The sequence below is a fragment of the Erythrolamprus reginae genome, chromosome 1, assembly GCF_031021105.1.
Source record: "Erythrolamprus reginae isolate rEryReg1 chromosome 1, rEryReg1.hap1, whole genome shotgun sequence".
Lineage (NCBI taxonomy): Eukaryota > Metazoa > Chordata > Lepidosauria > Squamata > Dipsadidae > Erythrolamprus > Erythrolamprus reginae.
Window position 1 is genome coordinate 423,121,772 of NC_091950.1, and position 16,539 is coordinate 423,138,310.

Here is a 16,539-nt window from a genome sequence, read left to right on the forward strand (position 1 = left end):
AGAGAAAAAGAGAGAGAGAGAAAGAGAAAGGGAGAGAGAGGGAGGGAGCGAGAGAGGAGAAACGAGAGAGAGAAAGAGAGATAGAGAGAAAGAAAAGAGAGAGAGAGAGAAAGAGAGAAAGAGAGAGGGAGAGAGAGAGAGGGAGGGAGAGAAGGAGAGGTTTCTGGGTGAAGAAAATATAAATTTAATTTAATTTATTGTATTTCTATGCCACTTTCCTCTTGCGAAAAGGTAAGGGAGGCCACGAGGTAATTTATTAAGCAAGTCTGTGTAAACTACAAACTATTTTGAAAAAAAAAAGTGTTGTTTCTCACGTAGCAAATCTACAACACTCCTCAACTTACAACCACAACTGCCCCTCTCTGGAGGAATATACACACTTACAACGGTTCATTTAGTGACAGTTCGTAATGACGTCAGTGAAAAAACAGTGACTTAGGACCGCTTTTCACACTTATGACTGCTGGAGCATCCCGACGGTCGCATAATCAATATTGGGATGCTTGGCAACTGGTTCTTGTTTAGTGACGGTCACAATGACCCGAGGTCAAGCGATCCGCTTCTGCGACCGTACGTCAAGCCCAATCAATGATTCACTTAACAACGTTGGCAAAAAAAAAAGGTTGCAAAAGGGGGCAAAACTCCCTTCACCAATGTCCCACTTAGTGACATAAATGTTGGCCCTCAGTTGCGGTCGCAGCTTGAGGATTACCTGATAAAATATAATTAAATAAATTGGGAGAGAAAATCTATTGTTAAGCGAGTGTAGCCTTTACGCAGAGGTGCCACAATTGCAGCCGATTCTGCCTTTTTTTTTGGCACGGTCATTAAGCGAATCACTGGTTGTTAAGTGAGACAACAAGTGACTAACATGGAAAGTTCTGTGTTGGCTTTGTCAATGCTTGCTGGAAGCATAACGGGAACACAATAAGCTGCTGTATGAAATCAGCACACCATTGTGTACGCACATGTGCGCCAAATGTTTTTGTTACATGCGGCTGAGACCACCAAAGGACAACGAGACCCCCCCCCAGGCCACATTCTCTGCTTTTCTCCAAGCCTTTAAAACTTTAAAACTGCTTAAAGTACACAAATGAGCTCGAATTTTTTTATCTTTAAATTAATTTTTTAATTAATTTTAATTTTTAAATTATTTTTTTTAATTAAGTTTTTTAAATTAATTTTTTAATTTAAAATTGATTTTTAAATTTAAATTTTAATTTAAAATTGATTTTTAAATTTTAAATTAAATTTTAAATTTTAAATTAAAAATTTAAATTGATTTTAAATTTTTAAATTAAAAGTTTTAAATTATTTTTTAAATGTTTAAATTAAATCAAATTTAAACTGGTCTACAATTGAGCTCCAAAATTTATGCTGCTGAGTGAGGCGTTTGTTTAACAAGTTGTGCCCCATTTTATGACCAGTTAAGTGAGTTGCAAATTTTTTAATGCAAAAGGGGGGTCACGCGACGCCAGGATGCTGCAACCGTCATAAGTATGAGGAGTTGTTGCAAAGCGTGCCGAATTTTGACCGACGTGAATGCCGCAACAAGTCATAAGTGAGAAAAACAAACGTTAATTCATTCTTGCCGTTGCCCTCATAAGTTCGAACGGTCACTAAATGAACTGTTGTAAGTTGAGGACCAGCTGCCATATTGTAGACTGAGCTGTCCAAAAAAAGGTTCACAGTATCGATTACATAAATGTGTGAAAGAAATAGAAAAAAAAAAAATCTAAATTATGAAGTAGAATTAAAACCGGTTAAGATACTTACTAGGTATTATCAGTGGGCATCGTAAAAGGGCAAATTTATATCTTATAATCCAGCAACAAGATTGAGCTTTTGCACAAAATTGGGAAAAAAGAAAATATACCAACAGAACAAATGGTAATCAGAAAGATACTAGGATGTGCAAAAATGAGTTAAATGACGATGGAATTACAAAATAAACAGGGAAATAACTATTACCGTATATCGTATTTATTTATTTATTAGATTTGTATGGGGAAAATTATACAATGGGATAGAGAAAAAAACAGAAATGAAAAAACCAAACAAAATAAAAGAGGACAGTCTAGAAAAGGCAAAGTAAAAACAACTTCATTTCAAAATGCACAAGTTTCCGTAAACTGCTTCTATGTATTTTATGATGTGGCTACTTTTTGTATGCGTGTGTTTGTTTTTTGTTTCAAAAAAAATCAATAAAATTGTTTTTAACTCACCGCGGAGCCCGGTCCATCGGTCGGGATCGGCGAAACGCTTTGCGACGTCCCTCCCTCGTTGCCGCCGTCCGGATTGCGGGCGCCCAGTTGGGGGGACATGGTGGGTGACTCGTCGATGTAGGGCATGGTTTCCGAGCTGCCGGGCCGAACTCTGACCTCCTCGTTGCCCTCCGCATCATAATCCTCTGGGCGGTAATTGAAGTCTGAGAAAAGGAAAGAAAGAAGGAACCAGGATTGGTTGGGAGGAAGAACAAGGAGATGGACGAACCCGGGATTTAGCCACCCAGTCACCAGGAGACCGTGAGTTCCAGTCCCTCCTTAAGCCTAAAAGCCGTCTGGATGACTTTGGGTCTATTAAGAGGCGACAAAGAGTTCTAGTCCCACTTTAAGCTTAAAAAATCGCTGGGTGACTTTGGATCAATCACCAGGCGACAGAGAGTTCTAGTTCCACCTTAAGCTTAAAAGAAAGTTGGGTGACTTTGGATCAATCGCCAGGCGACAGAGAGTTCTAGTTCCACCTTATGCTTAAAAGAAAGTTGGGTGACTCTGGATCAATCACCAGGCAACAGAGAGTTCTAGTTCCACCTTAAGCTTAAAAGAAAGTTGGGTGACTTTGGATCAATCACCAGGTGACAGAGTTCTAGTTCCACCTTAAACTTAAAAGACAGCTGGGTGACTTTGAGCCAATCACCAGGTGTAAGAGTGATAGTTCCACCTTAAGCTTAAAAGATTGGCTCAAATTGACTTTGAGCCATTCACCAGGTGACAGAGTTCTAGTTCCACCTTAAGTATAAAAGCCAGCTGGGTGACTTTGAGCCAATCACCAGGGGGCAGAGTTCTAGTTCCACCTTAAGCTTAAAAGACAGCTGGGTGACTTTGAGCCAATCACCAGGTGACAGAGTTCTAGTTCCACCTTAAGTATAAAAGCCAGCAGAGTGACTTTGAGCCAATCACCAGGTGACAAGAGTTCTAGTTCCACCTTAATTAAACCTAAAAGCCAGCTGGGTGACTCTGGGCCAATCACCAGGCGACAGAGAGTTCTAGTCTCTGTGGCAGCCCCGCCCCCCTGGATTCAACTCCCCCCAGAGATTGGAACTGCCCCCACCCTCCTTGTCTTTCGCAAATTTTTTAAGACCCACCTGTATTGCCAGGCATAGGGGAACTGAGACACCTCCCCCAGGCTTTTATATTTCATGTTTGGTATGTGTGTGATGCATGGTTTTAAATGATGGGGTTTTATATGTTCTTAATACAGTGGTACCTCAAGATACGAACCCCTCGTCTTACGAACAACTCGTGATACGAACCCGGGGTTCAGAAAAATTTTGCCTCTTCTTACGAACTTTTTTCGAGTTACGAACCGGCGTTCGGGAGGCTGCTGGGAAGCCCCCCGGCTGTTTTAAAAGGTGACAGCCGGGCGGCGGGGCTTCCCAGCAGCCTCCCGAATGCCGGTTCGTAACTCGAAAAAAGTTCGTAAGAAGAGGCAAAATTTTTCTGAACCCCGGGTTCGGTTCGGGAGGTTGCTGGGAAGCCCCCCAGCCCGGCTGTGACCTTTTAAAACAGCCGCGCGGCTTCCCAGCTGTCTCCGAACGCCGAACGCGGAAGTTCGGGTTTGGCGTTCGGCTTCGGGAGACAGCTGGGAAGCCGCGCGGCTGTTTTAAAAGGTCACAGCCGGGCTGGGGGGCTTCCCAGCAACCTCCCAAACCCCAAACTTTTGCCGAACTTCCGGGTTCGGGGTTCGGGGGGGTGTTGGGAAGCCCCCCAGCCCGGCTGTGACCTTTTAAAACAGCCGCGCGGCTTCCCAGCTGTCTCCGAACGCCGAACGCCAAACCCGAACTTCCGCATTCGGCGTTCGGAGGCTGCTGGGAAGCCGCGCGGCTGTTTTAAAAGGTCACAGCCGGGCTGGGGGGCTTCCCAGCAACCTCCTGAACCCTGAACCCGGAAGTTCGGGAAAAGTTCGGCATTCGGGAGGTCGCTGAGAAGCCCCCAGGCTGTTTTAAAAGGTGACAGCCAGGCGGCAGTGGTTTTTTTGCGAGTTTTTTTTGTTGGTTGCACGGATTAATTGACTTTACATTGTTTCCGTGGGAAACAATGTTTCGTCTTACGAACCTCTCCCTGGAACCAATTAGGTTCGTAAGACGAGGTATGACTGTATTGGATTTGTTTCATTGTAATATTGTTTTATTATGTTGTGAGCTGCCCCGAGTCTTCGGAGAGGGGCGGGCAGCACACAAATCAAATAAATTATTATTATTATTATTATTATTATTATTATTATTATTATTATTAATAATAATAATAATATGTTCGATTTGTATGCCGCCCCTCTCCGAAAACCCTGGGTGGCTCACAACAACAATAAACAATGTACAAATCCAATATTTAAAAACACAATCTAAAAAACCCTTATAATAAAATAATCACACAACCCAATCAAACCATACATAAATCAAAATAGCTAGGGGAGATGCCAATTTCCCCATGCCTGGTGGCAAGGGTGAGTTTTCAACAACTTGCAAAAGTCGAGGACGGTGGGGGAAAGTTCTGATCTCTGGGGGGGCGTTGATTCCAAAGGGCTGGGGCCGCCACAGAGAAGGCTCTTCCCCTGGGCCCCGCCAGACGACACTGCTTAGCCGACTTAGTCGAATGCCCCCAAAGGCATTGCCTTTCGAAGCCCTCCCCTTCCCCCCCATCCACACACCCCACCTCACCCGCCCCTGACACACTTCCGTGCAATTATTCACGCCCGCTTGACTCCGCCACCCCCTTCTTGGCACCGACACACTCGATCTAAGTGCAAAACTGGGTCAGCCTCCGAAAGGAAGCCTGGCATTCCAGTGGGGAGGAAGGGGGAGGGAAGCGAAAACGGAGACCACCCCCCTCGTTCCTCCCCACCTGGAAAGTGGGGTAGGGGTCTGCACGCTGCCCCCCACATCGCTACGCAGCCCTTGGGGAGGGCGGAAAGGGAAGGAAACCAGCGCCTGGAAGTAAAGTGTTTGTAGGAAATAAAAGGCAGGGAAGTGGGTCGAGTCCACATTTTGCTTCTCGGGAAGGAGAGATAGGGAGTCCTCGACTTACGACCGTTCGTTTAGCAACAGTTTGAAGATACAACCCTGAAAAAAGTGGCTGATGATCAGTCCTTGACTTACAATTCACAGTATCGCCTAAGTCGCCTGATCAATATTTGGTCTCTTGCCTTCCTTCCTTCTTTCCTTCCATTCCCTTCCCTCCTTCCTTCCTTCCTTCCCTCTTCCTTCCTACCTACATTTCTTCCTACCTTTCTTCCTTCCTTCTTTCTTTCCTTCCATTCCCTTCCCTCCCTCCTTCCTTCCTTCCTTGCCTTTTCCTTCCTACCTACATTTCTTCCTACCTTTCTTCCTTCCTTCTTTCTTTCCTCCTTTCCATCCCTCCCTCCCTTCTTCCTTCCTCTTCCTTTCTTCTCCTCCTTCCATCCCTCTTTCCTTCCTTCCTTCCATTCCCTTCCCTCCTACATTTCTTTCTATTCTTCCTACCTTTTTTCCTTCTTTCCTTCCTTCCTCCTTTCCTTTTCATCCCTCCCTCCCTCCTTCCTTGCTTTTCCTTTCCCCTCCTCCTTCCATCCCTCTTTCTTTCCTTCCTTCCTTCCCTTCCTTTTTTCTTCCTTCCTTCCAATCTTCCTTCTTTCCTTCCTTCCTTCCTCCTTTCCTTTTCCCTCCCTCTCTCCTTCCTTTTCCTTCCTCCTCCTCCTTCCATCCCTCTTTGTTTCTTTCTTTCCTTCCTCCCTCCCTTCTTTCCTCCATCTGTCTCCTTGTCTTCCTTTTCTCTTTCCTTCCTTCATTCTCATCTTTTTCCTTGCTTCCTCCCTTCCCTTTCCTCCCTCCGCCTCCCTTCTCCTTCCTTCTTTCTCTTCCCTTCCTTTTTTGCCTATGTTCCTTCTTTCTATCCATCCACCCCACTCCCTTGTTCTGAAATCAATCAAGGCAGCAAGCATAGCTAATCGTCACGAGGTGAGAAGAAAAATGTTTTGCCCACTCGGAATAACATTTTGGGCAAAAAGCCTCCAGAGCCCAGCCTTCCTCACAGGGTTGTTGTGAAGGAGTCAAAGAGATGGTCACTCTGAGCTCCAATTTTTTTTTTAATGGATTTCCCGAAGCTTTTTACAATGCAGCAAGGAAGACTCTCATGTTTCCATAGGTCATCCTTTCTCCCAATTATCCTTACACATCACGGTCAAATCATCATTATCAATTTTTACAAGCTTTCATTTATTTATTATTTATTTATTTTATTTATTATATGGATTTGTATGCCGCCCCTCTCCGAAGACTCGGGGCGGCTCACAACAAGTGAAAAAACAATCCAATACATAATCCAATTAATTAAAATACTAAAAGTTTTTTTAAAAAAAATCCTATACAGTACTAACATACACACACACAAGCATACCATGCATAAATTCAGCGGGCCCAGGGGGAGGTGTTTCAATTCCTCCATGCCTGACGGCAAAGGTGGGTTTTGAGAAGTTTACGGAAGGCAGGAAGAGTAGGGGCAGTTCTGATCTCCGGGGGGAGTTGGTTCCAGAGAGTCGGTGCCGCCACAGAGAAGGCTCTCCCCCTGGGGCGCGCCAACCGACATTGTTTAGTTGACGGGACCCAGAGGAGGCCCACTCTGTGGGACCTAATCGGTCGCATTTTTGTAAGGTTGCTGTTTTTAATTGCCCTGGTGGCCTAATAATAATAACAACCTCAGATTGTGTCCCCTTGTTCTTGTGTTCACTTTCCTATTGTGAAACACAAAAACAAGGGGACACAATCTGAGGTTAGCTGGGGGAAAGGGTTAAATAATATGTCAAAGGGTTAAATAAGGTCCAGGAGGGAAGTGTTTTTAATAGGAAAGCGAACACAAGAACAAGGGGGCACAATCTGAGGTGAGTTGGGGGGAAGATCAGAAGCAACGTGAGAAAATATTATTTGACTGAAAGAGCAGTAGATGCTTGGAACAAACTTCCAGCAGACCTGGTGGGTAAATCCACAGGAACTGAATGTAAACATGCCTGGGATAAACATATATCCATCCTAAGATAAAATACAAGAAATAGTAGAAGGGCAGACTATTGTAGATGGACCAGGAGGTCTTTTTCTGCCGTCAGTCTTCTATATCAGTGTTTTTCAACCAGTGTGCCGTGGCAGACTAGTGTGCCGCGAGACATGGTCAGGTGTGCCGCGAAGAAGGAAGCTCAGGTTCCAGTCTCGCAACTTTTTGCTGAGAGAGAAAGAGAGTGAGAGAGAGAGAGAAAGAAAGCAAGAGAGAAAAAGAAAAGAGAAAGAGAAGGCAAGAGTGAGAGAGAAACAAAGCAAGAAAGAGAGAGAAAGAAAGCAAGAGAGAGAGAGAGAGAGAAATGAGCAAAAAGGGGAGGAAAAAAGAGAAATGAGAAAATGATTGAGACAGAGAATGAGAGGAAAGAGAGAAACAAAAGAGAGAGAGAAGTGACTCTTGATTTAAAGCATATGATAAAAAGCATCCAAAGAATAAGAGAGAGAAAGAACCCAGCCCTCACTTGTTTTTGGAAATGGTTCAAGAGTGTGTATATATATATATATAAAGACACACAAGGGGGAAGGAGACAAGGATGGAAAAAGAGAGGAGAGTGTCTTAGGGTGTCATTTTGGTTGGTGGTGTGCCCCAGGATTTTGTAAATGTAAAAAATGTGCCACGGCTCAAAAAAGGTTGAAAATCACTGTTCTATGTTTCTAGGAGAGCAAGGCCACAAATGAGGTTGCCTAAGGCGCTCTTGTGGGTCTGAATCATCCTTCGGTGTTGTGCTTTCAGGTTATATCAGAGGTCGAAGGGACCTTGTAGGTCATCTAGTCCAACCCACCTGCCTTCACACATGCCCCTAAATATAGAAACATAGAAGACTGACGGCAGAAAAAGACCTCATGGTCCATCCAGTCTGCCCTTAAACTATTTTCTGTATTTTATCTTACGATGGATCTATGTTTATCCCAGGCATGTTTAAAGTCAGTTACTGTGGATTTATCTACCACATCTGCTGGAAGTTTGTTCCAAGGATCTACTACTCTTTCAGTAAAATAATATTTTCTCATGTTGCTTTTGATCTTTCCCCCAACTAACTTCAGATTGTGTCCCCTTGTTCTTGTGTTCACTTTCCTATTAAAAACACTTCCCTCCTGAACCTTATTTAACCCTTTAACATATTTAAATGTTTCGATCGTGTCCCCCGTTTCCCTTCTGTCCTCCAGACTCTACAGATGGAGTCCATGAAGTCTTTCCTGATATGTTTTATGCTTAAGACCTTCCACCATTCTTGTCACCCGTGTTTGGATCCGTTCGATTTGATCCATATCTTTTTTGTAGGTGAGGTCTCCAGAACTGGACACAGTATTCCAAATGTGGTCTCACCAGCACTCTGTATAGCGAGATCATAATCTCCCTCTTCCTGCTTGTGATACCTCTAGCTATGCAGCCAAGCATCCTACTTGCTTTCCCTACCGCCTGACTGCACTGTTCACCCATTTTGAGACTGTCAGAAATCACTACCCCTAAATCCTTTTCTTTTGAAGTATTTGCTAAAACTGCCAATACAATACTCAGATTGAGGATCCCTTTTCCCCAATCTGAGTATTGCTGAGTAATAGCTAGGATCGCTCATCGCTTGGGGAACAATGTCAATCAAAGAGAGGGCAGAGGAGGAAATAGGTTAGATCTGGAGTCTCCAACCTTGGCCACTTTAAAACTTGTGGACTTCAATTCTCTGACTTCCCAGAAAGCAAAGCTGACTCAGTTATCATTGGAAGCAAATTTAATCTATTTTGCTAATCATTCCTTGCAATCAAGAATGAAGACAAATAATCTTTTTCTCTCTTTTTCCTTCCTTTCCTTCTATTTCTTTTTTCCTTCCTTCCTTCCTTCCTTCCCTTCCTTCCCCATCTCCTTCTCTGTTCCTTCTTTCCTTCATCCATCTTCTCTTCCTCTTTTTCTTTCCTTCCTTCCTTCTCATTTTTCCTTTCTTCCTCCAGCTTTTCTCCTTTCTTTTTACTTCTTTCTTTCTTTCTCTCTTTCTTTCTTTCCTCGCTCTCTCCCTTCCCATTTTTTCTTTCCCTCCCTTCTTCCATCTTCTTTTCCTCTTTTTCTTTCCTTCCTCCCTTCCTCTTCCAGTTTAAAAGACAATTGAAAACCTGTTAATAAAATCATTTATCAATAAACCCCAGCCCACCTCACTCCCCCCCCCCAACACGACCCCCAGAGGCCCCGTGAGTCCCAAACCAGCCCCTCCACCAGCGGGGCCTCTTCAGAAGAGGCAAAGACCCCCCTGAACAAAACACGACCCTCCTCCACACACCCCTCCTTCTTCCAGGGCGGGGGTGGGAAGCTCGGCTAAACAGCCCCTCCTCCTCCTCTCCACCCCCCCCTCCCTACAAAGATGCCCTTGGCCTTAAAATCTCCTCCTCCCCAACCCCCCCAGGTGGATTACGAGAAGCCTCTCCTCCCGGCTCAAGATCAGTCATGACCCCCACCCACCCTTTAAGATCTCCCCCCCCCCATTCTGCTAAGCTGCATCCTCCCCCTCTCGGTCCCACGCATCCCTCCTCCTCCTGCGATTGGCTGGAGGGTTGGGGCATCGCCATGGCAACTGCCTCCGCTCGCATCCCCCTGTGAGACGCAGCTTGCAGCCGGAAGCAGCCCAGGTACCCGTGGCAGGGGGTCGATTCTTGCAGGTCTGCCTGAACATCCCCCCCACACCCTGCCCCCCACCCTCAATTGCCCTCCATGGGAGGGGAGGGACACTTGGAAGGCAAAAGCGACGGGTGGGGGGGCTCCCACCCCACTGCAAACGATGGTGCCTGCTCCCCACTTATTTTGATACTCTAAAATGTGCTTGGTTTAAGGGGGTTTAACTCCTAACCCGCCAAAAAGGTAGGCACAGGTGCGTCTCGACTGACGACGATTCGTTTTAGTGACTCTGGGCACCGTTGGAAAAAGTGCCCTATAGATAAAATCCTTTTTCACACTTAATGACCTTAATGACCAATGCTGTCTGGCGGGACCCAGGGGAAGAGCCTTTTCTGTGGCGGCCCCAACACTCTGGAATCAACTCCCCCCGGAGAGCAGGACTGCCTCCACCCTCCTTGCCTTTCGCAAACTCCTAAAAACCCACCTTTGTGGCCAGGCATGGGGAAATTGATTCCCATTGACCACTCCGTTTTATGAATGGTTTGTTTGGGTTGTATGAGTGTTTTTAAATCAAGGGTTTTAACTGTTTTGCTTTTTTAATCATTGGATTTGTGTTTTGTATTGCTGTTGTGAGCCGCTCCGAGTCTTCAGAGAGGGGCAGCATGTAAATCTAAATAATAATAATAATAATAATAACAACAACAACAACAATAATAATTTATTTATTATTTATTTATTTATTATTTGGATTTGTATGCCGCCCCTCTCCGAAGACTATAGTATACTACTAACTATATATACTATATATATACTATATACTATATATACTATATAATACTAATACGTACTAATAAAATAATAATACTAATAAAATATAATAATACAGTGATACCTCATCTTACAAACACCTCGTCATACAAACTTTTCGAGATAAAAACCTGGGGTTTAAGATTTTTTTGCCTCTTCTTACAAACTATTTTCACCTTACAAACCCACCGCCGCCGCTGGGATGCCCCGCCTCCGGACTTCCATTGCCAGCGAAGCGCTAGTTTTTGTGCTGCTGGGATTCCCCCGAGGCTCCCCTCCATGGGAAACCCCACCTCTGGACTTCCATGTTTTTGTGATGCTGCAGGGGAATCCCAGCAGGGGAATCCCAGCAGTGCAAAAACGGGCACTTCGCTGTCAACGGAAGTTGGGAGGTGGGGTTTCCCATGGAGAGGAGCCTCAGGGAAATCCCAGCAGCGCAAAAACAGGTGCTTCGGCTGGCAAAAGGGGTGAATTTTGGGCTTGCACGCATTAATCGCTTTTCCACTGATTCCTGTGGGAAACATTGTTTCGTCTTACAAACTTTTCACCTTAAGAACCTTGTCCTGGAACCAATTAAGTTTGTAAGACAAGGTATCACTGTACTAATAAAATAATAATAATAATAATAATAATAATAATAATAATAATAATAATAATAATAAAAATAAAATAATAATAGTAATAGTAATAATAATAATAATAATAATAATCATCATCATCATCATCCCTGTGGTCAAAAGTCAGCCTTTTGGCAGCTGACTCACATTTATGACCCTTGCAGCGGTCCTGGGGAGGGGGGGTGGTCAAGTGAGCCCCCTTTTGTGATCCCTGGACAAGCCAAGTCGATGGGAGAAGCCGGGCTCACTTAATGACCCTGTGACTCGCTTAGCAACTGCAGCGATTCATTTAACAACCAACAACCTGAAAGGTCATAAAATGGGGTAAAAACACTGTATTTTTCGGAGTATAAGACGCTCCTTTTTCCTTCTTAAAAGAGGATGATATAATTTGGGTGCGTCTTATGCTCTGAAGGCAGCTTTTTTTCCCAGCCCTAACCAGGTGTTAACGATCTTCCCGGCTCTTACCTTGCAGGTTCTTTCATTGTTACTCTCTGCGAAGAATGTTTTCCAAGCCCTAAGTCTTTGCAGGTTTTTTCCCCTCCATTGGTCTAACTTGCTCCAAATGTTTCTTTCCAGCCCTAACCAGGTGCTAATGATGTTCCCAGCTTTTACCTGCTTGCAAGCTCTTTCATTGTTACTCTCTTCGAATAAAGTTTTTTTTTAAGCCCTAACCAGGGGATAAAATAATGTGCTGAAGTTGACCAGACTAAGGACACTAGCCAGATGAATACCTGGGAAGCAGATTCTTTTCTCTATTTTCCTCCCCAAAATCTAAGGTGCGTCTCATACTCCGAAAAATACGGTAATTGAATAATTGTGTCGCTGATGCAATTAAAATTTTGGGTTCCATTGTGGCCGTAAGTTGAGGACCACCTGCCCCTGATGCCTTGGGGAGCCTAACCAACGAACCCCATTCCCCCCCCCCCTGCAATTTAAAGGCAGGCAAAATAGTCAGCCCCCCCAAAAGACAGCAGGAGATGCCCGGAGATGGCATGGACACTGCACAGTGGGAAGCGTAGGGCTTTGGCAACTTTTAAGAAACACGGGCGTGAAATCTCAAAATTCCCCTGCCAGCTGGTTGCTAACAGAGTCCATGGAAGTTGGTTGGCTTATATATGTTCAAATCAATCAATAAACTTCACCCATTGTCAAGCATGCAGGCTGGGGAATTCTGGGAGAGGAAGGAAGGAAGGGAAGAAGGGAGGGAGGGAAACAAATAAAGGAGGGAGGGAGGGAAGGAAGGAAGGAAGGGAAGGAGGGAGGGAAAGAAAGAATAGAAGGAAGGGAGGGAGGGAAACAAATAAGGGAGGGAGGGAGGGAAGGAAGGAAAGAAGGAAAGGAGGGAGGGAAGGAAAGAAAGAATAAAAGGAAGGGAAGAGGGAGGGAAAGAGGGAGGGAGGGAAACAAATAAGGGAGGGAGGGAAAGAAAGAAAGAAAAGAAGGAAGGGAGGGAGGGAAAGAAGGGAGGGAGGGAGGAAGGAAAAAAGGGAGGGAAAGAAAGAAGGAAGGGAAGAAGGAGAGACAGAGGGGAGAGAAAAGGAGAGAAAGAAGGAAAGGAAGGAAGCATAGCACTTAGACTTCATAGTGCTTTTGCAGTGGTTTACAGAGAGTCAGCCTCTTGTCCCCAACAATCCGAGTCCTCATTTGACCCCCCCTTGGAAGGATGGGAGGCTGAGTCAACCTGGAGCTGATCAGGATCGATACAATACTGTTTAGCCTACAATACCGCATCCTAACCACTGTAGCTTTTACCTAAACCTGTTTCCAGGGAGGGAGAAAGAGAGAGAGAGAGAGAGAGAGAGACAGTGAAAGAAAGAAAGAAAGAAAGAAAGAAAGAAAGAAAGAAAGAAAGAAACCCAAGACATTAAAAAGGAAAGAGGGAGGGAGAAAGAAAGAAAGAGAGAGAGAGAGAGAGAAAGAAAGAAAGAAAGAAAGAAAGAAAGAAAGAAAGGAGAAACCCAAGAGATTAAAGAACGGGAAGGGACGGGAATGGAAAGAAGAAGGAAAGGAAAGGAAAAGAGGAAGGAAGGAAAGAAAGTAAAAAAGTAGAAAGAAGGAAAGAAAGAAAGAAGAAAGAAAGAAGAAAGAAAAGAAAGAAAGAAAGAAAGAAAGAAAGAAAGTGAAACCCAAGAGATTAAAGACCTGGAAGAAAAATGAAGGAAGGAAGGAAGGAAGGAAGGAAGGAAGGAAGGAAGGAAGGAAGGAAGGAAGGAAGGAAGGAAACCAACCCAAAGCAGTTGACATGAACCCTTTCCTCCTCTTTGCTGCCCCCTTGTCTTTCCCTCCCACTCCCTTACTCATCAACTCCACCCACTCACCCACCCTCTCCACATCTTTCTCCACGGAGTTATTTCCCAACACAACCCACATTCATTCATTCATTCCCTTCCTATCCATAATAGAGTTTTGTCCTCCATCTAGGATCGCACGGGAGGCCACAAAATCCCCGTCACTAAGCGAGGCGGACATTAAGCAAGCTTTGCCTGCTATTACAAGCTCCCTTGGCTGCCGTTGCTAAGTGAGCCGCTGGGGTTGTTAAGTCAACGACATGGCTGTTAAGGTGAATCCGGCTTTGCCATTGACTGCGACCATCATAAATACAAGTCTATTGCCCAGAACATGAACATAAATCACGGGGAAGGAGCCATTAGTCATTAAGCATGAAAAATGGCTGTAACTCGTCACTAAATGAACTGTTGTAAATCAAGGATTACCCATACCATGGTTCATAGAAACATAGAAGATGATTGACGGCAGAAAAAGACCCCCTGATCCATCTAGTCTGCCCTTATACTATTTCCTGTATTTTATCTGTGGATAGATCTATAAACATATATCCATCCTAAGATAAAATACAAGAAAAAGTATATGGGCCAACTAGATGAACCATGGGGTCTTTTTCTCCCGTCAATCTTCTATGTTTCTATGTTTATCCCAGGCATGTATAAATTCAGTTACTGTGGATTTACCAACTACGTCTACTGGACGTTTGTTCCAAGCATCTACTCCTCTTTCAGACAAATAATATTTTCTCACTTGTCTTCTGATCTTTCCCCCAATTAACTCCAGATTGTGTCCCCTTGTTCTGGTGTTCACTTTCCTATTGAAAACACTTCCCTTCTGAACCTTATTTAACCCTTTGACATATTTAAACGTTTCGATCATGTCCCCCCTTTTCCTTCTGTCCTCCAGACTCAACAGACTGAGTTAATTAAGTCTTTCCTGATACGTTTTATGCTTAAGCCCTTCCACCATTCTTGTAGCCCGTCTTTGGACCCGTTCAATTTGATCTGTATCTTTTTATAGGTGAGGTCTCCAGAACTGGACACAGTATTATTCCAAATGGGGTCTCACCAGCGCTCTATATAGCGGGATCACAATCTCCCTCTTCCTGCTTGTGATACCTCTAGCTATGCAGCCAAGCATTCTACTTGCTTTTCCTACCATCCGAGCACACTGTTCACCCATTTTGAGACTGTCAGAAATCACGACCCCTAAATCCTTCTCTTCTGAAGTTTTTGCTAACACAGAACTGCCAATGCAATACTCAGATTGAGGATTCCTTTTCCCCAAGTGCATTATTTTACATTTGGAAACATTAAACTGCAGTTTCCACTGCTTTGACCACTTATCTAGTAAAGGTAACTTAGAACTCGTAGGCCGCCCAAAGTCGCTTTGCAAGGGGAGCCAAGCGGCATAAACAATGAATGAATAAATAAAATAAATTTGAAAAAATAAGAATTCCCCTTCCTGCTTCTCTGCAGCCAAATTGGCATTCGCACAGCCCAGTCCTGTGCAGAATACTAACACACGGAGTTGGCAATTACACAACGTGCCAGCCAGGCCAGAAGGCAGCGTGGCACTTGAGACGTGGGCATCGCCGTTCTGTGGAAAGGCCAAGGGTATGCCAGGGCCCAGCGTGGACGCTGGCACCCTTAAACTCATGCGTGGGGCTCCTGATTTCTCACTGTCCCCTAACCTCCAAAGGAGACCCTGGCCCTCTTGCCAGATTGCTTTTCTCCGAGGTGTAAAGTCGGAGAAGCGGAACTCAACTTGGTGGACAGGCTAATTAAATGATTCTTAAAGATGGGAAGACTCCAAATAGGAGCAAACTTTAATAATAATAATAATAATAATAATAATAATAATAATAAGAACAACAACAACAACAACAACAAAAACAGCAACAACAACAACAACAGAGTTGGAAGGGACCTTGGAAGTCTTCTAGTCCAACCCCTTGTTTAGGTGGGAATCCCTACACCACTTCAGACAAAAGGTAATCCAACATCCTCTTAAAAACATTCACAACTTCTGGAGGCAAGTAGTTGCACAGATTAATTGTTCTGTCAGGAAGTTTCTCCTTAATTATTAGGTTGTTTTGCACCTTGATTAGTTTTTCCTTCCTTCCTTCCTTCCTTCCCCCCTCCCTTCCTCCCTATTACAATAAACTCAAGAATAACCTTCCTTCCTTCGATAGGATAGAATGCAGAATAGAATAGAATAGAATAACAGAGTTGGAAGGGACCTTGGAGGTCTTCTAGTCCAACCCCCTGCTTAGGCAGGAGACCCTACACTACTTCAGACAGATGGTTATCCAACATCTGCTTAAAGACTTCCAGTGTTGGGGCATTCACAACTTCTGGAGGCGAGGAGTTCCACGGATTAATTGTTCTGACTGTCAGGAAATTTCTCCTTGATTCTAAGTTGCTTCTCTCCTTGATCAGTAGCATCATCAGTGTTAGAAAGTAGAGGGGGGTTTGTGGCGAGGAGGAGGAGGAGGAGGAGGGGGAGGAGGAGGAGGAGGAGGAGGAGGGGGAGGAGGAGGAGGAGGAGGAGGAGGGCGAGAACTATGGAGTCTTTGATGCTCTCTAAACTTGGTTCTGTTTTCTTGCAAACATTTCATGACCCAACTAGATAACCTCATCAGTGTTTAAAGGGAGAAGGGTTTTTGGAGAGGAGGAGGAGGAAGAGGAGGAAGAGAAAGAGGAGGAAGAGGAGGAAAAAAGAGGAGGAAGTGGAAGAGGAGGAGGAGGAAGAGGAGAAAAAGGAAGAGGAAGAGGAGGAAGAGGAGGAAAAAGAAGAGGAGGAAAAAGAAGAGGAGGAGGAAGAGGAGCAGGAGGAAGAGGAAGAGAAAGAGAAGGAGCAGGAGGAAGAGGAAGAAAAGGAGGAGGAGGAAGAGGAAGAGGAGCAGGAGGAAGAGAAAGAGGAGG

General features: G+C 44.5%; 1 protein-coding gene across 1 annotated transcript in view; it reads right to left on the reverse strand.

Moving 5' to 3' along the window:
• The window catches only part of ABR (ABR activator of RhoGEF and GTPase), an 85,423-nt gene that overhangs the window by 60,593 nt on the left and 8,291 nt on the right, over positions 1–16,539 (reverse strand). The window contains exon 2 of the mRNA XM_070735454.1: positions 2,226–2,428. Coding sequence (XP_070591555.1) covers positions 2,226–2,428 — 203 coding nt within the window. The remainder of the gene's footprint in view (positions 1–2,225; positions 2,429–16,539) is intronic.